At 35.3% G+C, this 12,134-nt stretch overlaps 1 protein-coding gene across 9 annotated transcripts in view; it reads left to right on the forward strand.

The window, feature by feature from the left end:
- ARID4B (AT-rich interaction domain 4B) overlaps positions 1-12,134 on the forward strand; it is a 149,039-nt gene that overhangs the window by 80,464 nt on the left and 56,441 nt on the right. For all 9 annotated transcript variants that reach the window (XR_011524926.1, XR_011524925.1, XR_011524927.1 and 6 more), the window contains exons 8-9: positions 6,661-6,799; positions 11,353-11,432. Coding sequence is in view for 6 of the 9 variants with exons in the window: in XM_008515048.2 (XP_008513270.1) it covers positions 6,661-6,799; positions 11,353-11,432 (219 nt within the window). In the remaining 3 variants the exon portion in view is untranslated. The remainder of the gene's footprint in view (positions 1-6,660; positions 6,800-11,352; positions 11,433-12,134) is intronic.

Genomic DNA, 12,134 nt, shown 5'->3' on the forward strand with positions numbered 1-12,134 from the left:
AAATTAAATCTTTTGATATCCCTTTGAAAATTAATGACTTTAGTTGTGAATTAAAATTTTATCGACCATTATTTGATCATTAGAATCTTCCTGTGATTCTGCAGTCAACTCTTAATTCACTGATTGATGATGTCAGGTCAGTGAGAGGAGTTGTATTTAATGTAAAATTATTTCATTAGCAAAGATTTTCACTTCTCTAGCGTTTGAGAGTGGCAGAGTAGCTTAGTTGTTTGATGTGTGAACTGGAGCCAGATGGCCTGGGTGTGAACCCTCCCTCTGCCACTTCCTTGCTTTGTGACCTGGGGAGGTTACTTAGTCTTTTCATGCCTCAATTTTCCCATCTGTAAAATTGAGATAATAGTATTAACTATCTCTTGGAGTTGTTGCAAAGATTAAATGAATTCATATTGTTAAAGTGTTTATGTAGTAAGCACTAGATAATCATCATCATGTATTGATTTCATACCAGTATGAAACACCATTTTATTTATATATAAAAATGTGTTTATATGTGAGTGTTTATATGTGCTTCCTAGTGTTTATGTTATGTTTGATGGGTAGGACTCTTTTTGGCTGTATTATTTGAATTTTTAAAAACAACATTTCCAGGGGCTAGCCCGGTGGTGTAGCAGTTAAGTTCATGTGCTCCACTTCAGGGGCCTGGGATTTGCCAATTTGGATCCTGGGCATGGACCAATGCACTGCTTATCAAGCCATGCTGTGGCAGGCGTCCCACATATAAAGTAGAGGAAGATGGCCACAGATGTTAGCTCAGGGCTAATCTTCCTCAGCAAAAAGAAAAATTACATATATTTTATATTATTTACATACTGTAGAAAAAACAGTTTTTGAATCTATCAGAAATTTTTTTTAATTTTGAAAAAATTGTGTCTAATATTTAGACATAGTTTACCTTCCTACAATTGTCATCCAGAAGTGTAAAAATAAGTTTAAAATAAAGTAATTTATAAAATACCACACAGATTGATCTACGAAAGTGACCAAAAACTATATCTATTAAAAAGTCTGAGGGCTGGCCCCATGGCTTAATGGTTGAGTTTAGTGTGCTCTAATTCAGTGGCCCGGATTTGCAGGTTTGGATTCTGGGCACAGACCTACACCACTTGTCAGCCATGCTGTGGTAGGTGACCCACATATAAAGTGAAGGAAGATTGGTGCAGATGTTGGCTCAGGGCTAATCTTCCTCAGCAAAAAAAAAAAAGAAAAGAAAAGGTCTGTTATGTTTCTTGGTTGAGGACTCCTTTTCTTGCATATGAGAATAAAATATGCAGTTGTCACTCAGCTAAGTTGATCTTTGCTTTCTAAAGACTCTAGCAAACATTCTAAGTTAGTGATTTTCCTGTTGAGAATCTATCTGTGTAATGAAAGATTTGCTGTTGGGATTGTGTTGTACATGTGCAAAGTATGAAGGCAGACAAAAGGTTGAGAATTACTAGTGTAGGAAATGAAAGCCAGCTCATCTGTATTCTTGTTTTGCATGCTGTTCCTTCCCCCTCACTTACTGCGGTCATTCTCACTGTCAAGAGACATTATTCTTCCTTAGCAATCTAAGCCTTGGTCTGTAAGCACGATAGGCAAGTACCACAGTGAAATGCCCATCTCCTTAATTACACTTCCTCAAAGTTCTTTCCCCTTTCTTCAGAGTCATTTTCTACAACAAAGTCTTGGACCTGGATCTTAATGTCATTTATTTGACTTTCATTTCCTTTTCTATTACTCAACTAAAAAAAGCCTTCATTATGGTTCCCTGATTTCCATTTAAAATTTACTTTTGTGATTATCTCTTCCCAGGATTCCCTGTACTCCACTGTTACAATAGCATATCACTACCTTTGTTTTCTTTTAACAGCCATTAATGTGCCCCCAGGTATTCCAGAATTGGTTGTTTTTGATATCTTCCTTTAATTTTTATTTATATTCTACCTTTAATTAATTAATCCTAATACTCAAGTATTTTCTTTTTTAATGATTATCTTTTAGCTTAATTTGTTTTTAGATTGGCACCTGAGCTAGCAACTGTTGCCAATCTTCTTTTTTTTTTTTCTGCTTTATCTCCCCAAATCCCCCCCAGTACATAGTTGTGTATTTTAGTTGTGGGTCCTTCTAGCTGTGGCATGTGGGACGCCGCCTCAACATGGCCTGATGAGTGGTGCCGTGTCCGTGCCGAGGATCTGAACTGCTGAAACTCTGGGCCACTAAAGTGGAGCAGAAACTTAATCACTCGGCCATGGGGCCAGCCCCTAGCTTAATTTTTTTAAAGCAAGTTATTGATCCTTTTGGTCAATGTGTAACTTGATTCAATTTGGCCCTTATAATTTACCTGTTGTGTACGGAGGTTTTATTTGATTTTGCCTAGAGAATAGAATGCCTGAAATTACAGAAATATTTGTGTCCCTTTTGCCGCCCAAAAGTTTTGTCGAATAATCTAGCAAAAGTTTATGTGCAGCTACTGCAGTAGGATAGCTTTCTATTTGCTGTTATTTTTCTCCCCTTCAGAAAAAGAATAGAGCATAATTATTCGTGGGTACAGGTTTTATCTAGTGACAGTGCTGAGATTTACCCAATAAACTAGTGATTTGTCTCATATTTGATCTCATATTTACAGGTCTGCAGATCTTTAAAAAAATTTTTTATTGAGATACAATTTATGTACTATAAAATTCACCCTTTTAAAATGTACAGTGTTTGGGGATTTTTAGTATATTCACAAAATTGTGCAATCAGCGTCACTAATTCCAGAAGATCTTTTTTCTATTTGCTTTATTTTGCTATGAAAATTTGATTCTAATTTCTTTAAATTGGAGGAAAAAATTAAAACCCTTTTATTGGTAAGTGTGTACCTGTTCATATATTCTGTATGTTTAAAAAATGTTTTAAATTTTTTTGGTGAGGAGGATTACCCTGAGCTAACATCTGTTGGGCAATCTTCCTTTTCTTTCTTTTTTTTTTTTTTGCTTGAGGAAGACTAGCCCTGAGCTAACATCTGTGCCAGTCTTCCTCTGTTTTTTGTATATGGGGTGCCTCCCCAGTATGGCTGATGAGTGGAGAAGGTCCGCACCCGGGATCTGAACCCATGAACCATGGCTGCTGAAGCAGAGCGTGCGGAACTTAAACCACCCGGCCAGGGGGCCGGCCCCCATATATTCTGTATGTTTTAATCTCTAAGAGGCTATACATTGTCAGTCTTCCTAATACTAATACAGATTTTTAATTTACTGTACAGAATTTGAAACTAACTTAGTTGTCTGAAATAGTAAGGATCATTGAAAGAAGAATTGAATTTCAAAGATTGAATGCCTCTGAAGTTCCTGGCTCAGTTTTTTATTTGCATCTCGTCATTTGTTATTCTTTGGCACATATCTTGTCTAAAGTTCTTCTCACTTGATTTACAATTAATTTACAATTAATGATGTGTGATCAGCTTTAAGTGATTAGCTGTTAGTCTGTTGTGGTAAACATTTCCATGTTATTAGCTTTGTTTCCGGTGGCATCATCAGGTCTTATTTCACAGAGGCAGTGCGTTATTTTGCTGTGACTCTATAAACAAATACCGTACTACTAAAGAAGCAACAATGTCAGAGGGGAATAAAAACCAAGCAGGTTCTCTGCTTGCTCTATCTTTGCTCCTTTAAAATATTTTTGATGCTCATTTATTTTAGTTTAACAGTTTATTGGGTACTTGTGTAAACAATTTCCTAGCTAAACTTCTCTGAAAGGAAAAGTTAAAGGAGCCTTGGGTATAATGATGTGGTTTATATTGATTGTATACATTAGACTGATTGTATACATTTTGTGATTTCAGGAGAAATAAAATCAGAAGTACCACAGTAGAAAGAAATAAATCTATTTGGTTCATTTATTTAGTCAACAAATATTTATTGAGCATCTATGCTGTGCCAAGCACTGTTCAGGTACTTGGGATATATCAGTGAACAAAGCAGGCATTTATATAATCTCTGCTATTAGAACTTACATTATTTCATATAGGGGGAGGTGGACAATAAAGAATAAATGTAAAAAATAAGTAAATTGTATAGTATGATAGATTTGTAAGTGCTGTGAAAATAATAAGAGTAAGGTGAGGGGAGATTGGGGTGAGCAGGTTGTAAATTTGAATACAGTGGTCAGGATAACCTAGTGAGGAGACATATGAACAGAAACTTAGAGAAGGTGAAAGAGTTTCTAAATGTCTGGGGATAGAGCATTCTAGGCTGTTTTGCTGCAAAAGGGAGTAGAGAAATGAGGTAGTAGTAGCTGGTGGAGAAAGTGAGGTCAGGGGATTTTTTTCTTAAGAGAGTAGGGAGAAATAACAGCATATTGATGGAAATAACAATATACTGATGGTATTCAATCTGGTAGAGGCAGAAAATTGATACAGAAGAAGCAAGTATTGCTGAAACAAAGTCTTCGGAAGGTGAGGCGGGGAAGGGAATCTAGTTCATAAGCAGGGAATGGTGTTAGAGTGGTCCTAGACATTTAATAGATAAGATAGATAGGGGTTTTATGTAGCCAATCAGTTTTTTAATATACATGTATAACTTTCTGGTGTCTGAACTTTTCACACTTAAGAAAGAAATCAGAACTTTTATAAAGATGCAGATGAGTTTTTTAGCCAAATTATGCCTAGTTTTCTCTTTCTGTGTTTTACAGATTTGTATATGTTATCTGTGAGATTGTGACTTTCTCTCTTGCTAATGATAATGACATAAAGGGCGTTCATAAAACCCTAGATGAATAAGTTTTCTGTGACTACTTTGAAAAAGCACTAATTATGGTTTTAAGGTTTGTTGTGCTGTAGAATCATTAGAAAGTGGAGAGATAAAAGTCATTGCCCTAGAAGAGCTCTTCTAATCAAGTAGAATCAGGTTTATGAAGTCTGTTATTATTATGCCAAGCTATATGCCTATATGTAAAGCTTTATGTGAAGGTATGTTGGTTTTTCCTACTACATATTAACCTACTTTCTAAGTAGGAATTAAACTGCTTTAAGTGCCATTTGAGGTACAGTAGTTCTACTCAGTAGCAAACTTTGATATTTTGATATTCCCCATATCACACTAAAATGTTTAATATTATTATAATAGTTTTTGCTTCCTGTATATTGGAATATATAAATATGTAGAAGTGAAAAAGGAGTGAAATTTGTATTGTCATCCTTTGGAAAGGCATCAAAGACAAATTTAGAATACAGGTATGTGCCGTATAATGACATTTCCATCAACGATGGACCACATACGTATAAAACAGTGGTGCCATAAGATTAGTACCGTATAGGCTGGGTGTGAGTAGGCTGTACCATCTAGGTTTGTGTAAGTGCACTCTGTGATGTTCACACAAGGACTAAATCACAACACATTTCTCAGAAGGTATCCCTGTTGTTAAGCAACACATGGCTACATACTGGATTTGTCCCAATCAACCAAATAGATAAATCATGTTTAAAGTTTTAAAATAATCTGTTGATTTACATTTTTTGTCAGTGAACTTGGTCGTTGCCAACTATCTCAAAAATGTTTTCATTCTTGTAGGTAATCAGTATTTGCCATTATTCTGTGTTTTTTGTTTTTTTGTTTGTTTTGCTGAGCAAGATTTGCCCTGAGCTAACATCTGTGCTAGTCTTCCTCTATTTTTTATTATATGGGCCATCAGCACAGCATGGCTACTAACAAAATGATGTAGGTTTATGCCCAGGAGCTGAACCCAGGCTGCTGAAATGGAGCACACTGAATTTAATCACTAGGCCACTGGGGCTGGCCCACTCTTATTTTGTTTTGTTTTATAACAAGAACATGCATTGCAGTTTATTCAATATTTCTTATTGTCTACTTATTCCAGGCATTTTGAGTAGTTAATTGTCAGAATCTTTATTTTCTTTAGCACTGGTGATGAGTTTTCTTGCAACCAGATTCAGAGGAGAATCATTTTTTGTTTTGTTTTTCTTTCTTTTTAGTTTTACTTTATATTATACTTTAACATCGATTGGATGCTCTTAGATAGTTCCTCCTTTTCCTGATAGTTAACATCTTTCTAATTTACTAGTTCAATACATAATATAGTTGCAATGAATTTTTAACATAATACAAAGAAAACCATATTGTGGTTTGAATTTTCTGAATACTTTTAAAGTTTGTATATATTTGATGTTAAGGATAGCAATGGTGATCTCTTACCAGATTGTGTCCTGTCCCCACCCTGACCCCCAGTTAATGAAGATCTGCCTCCCCTTTTTAAAATTAGCTTTGTGCTGGGAATGTAAAATTGCTATCTCTAGGACTCCTTTAATCTGAGAGTAGGATCCTAGTATATTTTAGTGTAGTACTGGGATGTTTAATATGGGGCCTTCAGCTTTTTGAGAATTTGGGGACCAGTGTTGTTATTCTGTTCTGATCTTCCCCTTAATATTTTCAAATAGCACTAAATAAACCCAGTAGATTTCTAGGAAAATGATGTGCCTTCCTCGAATGATAACTCTTTTGTTATTGTTTAGAAATTTAGAAAACTATTTAAAAATTTGAATCAGCCATTCTGTAGGCTTTAGGAAATAGGATAAGATTTCTAGAATACCTGTTATTCATCAATTTGGTATTCTTATTCCTGGTGAAGATAAATAGAAATGTCTTTATTTTTTTCTTTCTCCAGCCCAGAGGAAGAGTCGTCTTCATCCTCCAGTGATGAAGATGAGGATGATAGGAAACAGATTGATGAGCTACTAGGAAAAGTTGTATGTGTAGATTACGTTAGTTTGGATAAAAAGAAAGCACTGTGGTTTCCTGCGTTGGTGAGTAATTTCTGTATAAAAGAGTTTAATTTTCAACTATATAAGTTTGTGAAGAAAACAGCTGATTTTCTTACGAGTGTTTTTTTATAGGTGCAAAATGGGGAAGTGATTTTAGCATGATTTAGTTCACACAAAGCTTGCTTTCAAAATTGTCTTTGAGTACAAAGAACTCTTGAAGTCATCTAAGAAAGGCAAAATCATGATTATTTAAGAGGCTAGGTATATGGGAGTTCTTTATACTATTCTCTCTATTTTGGGTAGAAAATTCATAATGCAAACTTTTGAAACTCCTAAGTCCACCATGCAAAAGACTACAAAAGAACAATAGAACCTTTCTTTTCTGCTGTTAACTACAAATAATGTCTATTTGTCATCTCTTTCAGTGAGTATATTTTGTATTCTTTATTTGGAGTGCTTAGGTCGGTGTTTTGCACAAAATGAGTGCCCAATAAATGTCAGCTCTTAAAATTGTAATTAAAGCTAATGGGGGCAATTATTTGTTTTAATAAATACAAATATCTCTCTATATATTTTTTAAGATTTTATTTTTCCTGTTTTTCCCCAAAGCCCCCAGTACATAGTTGTGTATTTTTAGTTGTGAGTCCTTCTAGTTGTGACATGTGGGACGCCGCCCCAGCATGGCTCAGTGAGCGGTGCCATGTCCAAACCCAGGATCTGAACTGGCAAAACCCTGAGCCAGCGCAGTGGAGCATGCAAACCACTTGGCCACAGGGCTGGCCCCAAATAAATATAAATATTTTATGATACCTTTGTACCTCTGCATGTATCCATCTATTCATCCAACATTTATTGGATGCTTATTATGTACAAGAATTTTGCTAAGACCTTTGTAAGAATTATGAGGCATTATTATTTATCTTTATTTAGAGATAAGGGAGCTGATTATTAGAAGGGTTAAGTAACTTGTCAAGCTTTGGATTAATACTAAGCTGAAAACTTGTCAGTGTATGTGATCATTTCTTTTTTCCTAAAGTACTAAGATTCTTTGTAAGAATTTCTTTTGAAAACATATTTTAAAAAACAGATTTGTGTGTCTTTTTCTAAAACGACAGGAACGTTAAAATTTTCACTGTTAGGATTTTCAGTATTAATTTAAGATCCTGTCACCATAATTTCTAGTTTCCTTAATGATGAGAATGATATTTAATGATTTATGACATTGAAAAATCAGTCAACTGCTTAGTCAACTATTTCATTATTATTTTAAAAATCGTTGAATTATTGATCTATGTTATCCTTCCCCCCAAAATTGAGATCTTTTGGACAGTGATGGATAATTTTTGTCAACTGGAGTGTGGAATTGTGTTCTCAATTGAACAATCTTGACATAATCACATAAAAAATATTTTTTTCTATTTTTAAAATTAGTTTTTATAAATTGAGTGCATTTTACAAGTGTTTTGGTTACATTATGTTAAAAAACAATTGCGTACTCCTAGGAACTATAAATAGTCACCATGTATTGAGCATTTACCCTGTCCAGGCACAGTGCTAAAGCTGTTACCCTAAGTAGTCTCATTTAATTCTAATTGAGACTGAACAATACATGGTAGTTACCTTCATTTTAAGAGCAGGAAGTCTTAGCTTCCATGTCTCAGGCAGTCCTCCTTTTCAATTTCTTTCACTATTACTCTTACCAAGCTTTAAATGTTGTTGTTCAAGGTTCAGAATATACTCTATATTCTTTTTAGCATGATCTCATCCCCTTTTATGGTATTGGTTGCAGAGATAACAAATTGAAATGCCTTGGGGACCAAGAAAATAACATATATGGGTAAACGGAGTAAAATATGGATTGTGGTTCCTGTGGTAGAATGGAGAATGAATCTACTTGTGTGCTACCATTGGCAACGGTCAGAGCGATCATATATGTAGTTTTCAAAACCCTAAGTACACGAGGAAAAAAAATGAGTGGATTTGGCTCACAGTTTTAGACTCCTGATTTTTAAGCTGTTGACTCCCAAGTTTGTACCTTAGAGTTCAGATCTCTACTCTGAGCTGCAAAGCTGGGTATCAGTCTATTTAGTATCTCCGTTTGGATGACCTTTAGCCACTTCAAAACTTACAAGCTAAAACTAAATTTATTCTCTCCTTCCTCATGCTCAAACTTGGACCTTCTCCATTGTTTTCTCTCACAGTGAATGACACCATTTACGTGAGACAGAAACCTAAGGATCCCTTTTTTCTCTGATCTCTCCAGTTCCCTAATTATCTCTGATATTTCTCATTCTTTTAATTTTCTGTTGCCACCACTTTACATCCAACTCACCGTCTCTCACCTGGATGATCGCAGTAGTTTAGTCTCTTTCAACTCTTGCCCGTCTCTGATCCATTTTTTTTTCAGAGCAGCCCAAGTAATTTTTTATTTTTATTTGCTTATTTTTTGGTGAAGAAGATTAGCCCTGAGCTAACATCTGTTGCCAATCTTCCTCTTTTTGCTTGAGGAAGATTGTCGCTGAGCTAACATCTGTGTCACTCTTGCTGTATTTTGTATGTGGGATGCTGCCACAGCATGGCTTGATGAGTGGTGTGTAGGTCCATGCCCAGGATCCAAACCCACGAACCCTGGACTGCTGAAGCAGAGTGCACGAACGTAACCACTATGCTGCTGGGCTGGCCCCCCACGTAATTTTTTAAAAGGCAAATCAATCTATTATGACATTATCCTGCTTCAGACTCTTCCCTTAAAGATTTTAAATTTTATCTAAAGAATTAACATGGCCTACAAGATTGGAAAATCTGAACTCTGCTTATCTCTCTTATTTAGCCCAGGCAGAAAGTTAGCCACACTGATCTGCTTTTGCTTCCTAGAATGGGTTCCACTGCTTGCTTTTTCAGGCCCTTCCCATAATTCGTTTCCTCTGCCTGCAGTGCATACCTGTGCTACACACGTGCACACACATACATCCTTTGTCAAGTCAATTCCTACTCAGTCTTCAAAGCTGAGCTTAAATGTGTCCTCAAGAAAGCAGTCCCTGACCACATAGATAAGGACTTAACACAATAGCAATTAAATAAACGTGCACTTAACTTGTTTAGCATTGTCTTCCCAACTGGAATGCAAGTGCCACGTGGAAAGGAACAGTGACTGTCTTGGCCTCTGTGTTCTCCAACATCTTGTATATATCTCGATGTGGTTGTTAATATTTGTAGAGTGAGTAGATGAATGGATGAGCAAATGTTAAGTATTTACTTCGTCTTTTTTGAAATGACAAAGTTTTCTGAGATGCTAATACGTGTGAAAGACTTTCATCAGTGAATTATTTCAGAATGCCATCAACATTTACTCACTGCTACAAGAAAATAGTGCAATTTATGGAAAACGTTCACTAACTTTTTAAAGACTGAATTAGAACTAGCCTGTTTCTAGGTCCTCTCTAACCTGTGGTGACAGTACCTGCCTTTATGTACCATTGTGTCATTTTTCAGAGCTAATGAGACAGTCTTTATAACAAACCTGTCATACTTACTTAACCCAATTGTTCATTTAAAAATATAACTATACTATTAACTTATTTTTAGTATACATAGTGGACTGTCTTGGAATTAAAATAGTAATAATTCATAGGTGTCTTGCTTTAGCACTGCCTTTGTGAAGGCATGCTTTATCTTCACTTTAAATAATAACTGAGGTGACTGCAAATACATTTTTTAATGTTACTAATAAATCTTAGACAGACTCCAGGAAGGTAATCACTTTAAAATGTTTACTTTTTAGAGTAGATTAGTATTACGAAGAAATTTTAGTATGTGTTAAGGTATATATTTAAATGTAAATAATAAATAGAACTTTGTCTCGCTCTTTCTCTCTCTCTCTTTTTTTTTTTTTTTTGGTGAGGAAGATTGGCCCTGAACTAGCATCTGTTGCCAATCTTCCTCTTTTTGCTTGAGGAAGATTAGCCCTGAGCTAACTAACATCTGTGCCAGTCTTCCTCTATTTGGTATGTGGGACACCGCCACAGCATGGCTTGGTGAGCGTGTGTAGGTCCACTTCTGGGATCTGAACCCACAAACCCTGGGCTGCCAAAGCAGAGCATGCGAACTTAATCACTACACCACCGGGCCGGCCCCCTGACTCTTGTTTTTTAAGATAGAGATTGTTCTGCTTAAGGCTCTGATCCCTGTTCCCATTTTGGTCCTCTTTGGTCTTCTCTTGGCCCTGATCCACACCCTCTGTTAAGGGTCTAGCTCTACCTCTTTTTCCAATCCTGCTCCCTGTTCATTTCATTCTAGCTTTCTGTTTGTTACCAGAACTTCGTCCAAAGCTTCAGTCTCGTCATAGCTATGTTTCTGCTTTCAACGCCATGCTTGTGCCAAAAAACAACATGAATAATCAAGAGAGCTAGAAGGAAATGGGATATAAATTTAAAATTACTTGTGTGTGTTCCCATGTGTGGGTACCTGTTTACCTGCAAACTAAAATTAGTTTTTAAACAGTAAGCTGAAACTACTTTTTAAAAGGATTTAATAGTTGCTCTTTATGTAACTATAAATTTGCTTTTAGTTATAATAATTTGACACTTTTTTTGAAGGTGGTTTGTCCTGATTGTAGTGATGAAATTGCTGTGAAAAAAGACAATATTCTTGTCCGATCTTTCAAAGATGGCAAATTGTAAGTATAATTAACCTGGTATGAAAAATATACTGTTTTTCCAAATTAGGATGGTAAATGATAAATTAGTTATATTTCCAGGGACCTTTTACTTTTCATCATACAAAATGTTTCAAAGTATGATAGTTTTTCATATTATCATTAAGTGTAGTAGTCTTAGAATATATCTTTCCTTGTTCATTTGGTCTTTTCTAAACTAGACTGTCAGTACTAATTTGTCAATATTTGCCTATATAATAGCTGGTGATTTGTTGAGGCAAGTTTGATATATCTAGCATATCTAATACTTGATTCACGTATTTATTGATTTTGAATGTCTAATTAGGACTTTCTAATATTTTTAATTATGTCTAATGGTTGTAGTGATACCTGTTGTATAACATTCAACTTCTGCAGTAGTCTCAGGATTAAAATGGGTTACTAGAAATGCATGGTAAGTGTTAAGACACCAATTTTTCATGTAGAACTTTTTTATACTTTGTCTTTATATACCTTAAAAAGCTTGTCACATTTTAAGATTGATGCTTGAATTTTCAAGTCCTGAAAAGTGATTTTTAAAAACAGTCTAGGAAACCCACTTTAACAAAATTGATTGAGATAATCAGAAAAATTTGACCACTGAAATTGAATACTGGGCTTTTGTGGATCATTTGACACAAACCAAATGCAGAAAAGTTGAATGATAATTTATTAATGTAAAAT

The sequence above is a fragment of the Equus przewalskii genome, chromosome 1, assembly GCF_037783145.1.
Source record: "Equus przewalskii isolate Varuska chromosome 1, EquPr2, whole genome shotgun sequence".
Taxonomy (NCBI): Eukaryota; Metazoa; Chordata; class Mammalia; order Perissodactyla; family Equidae; genus Equus; species Equus przewalskii.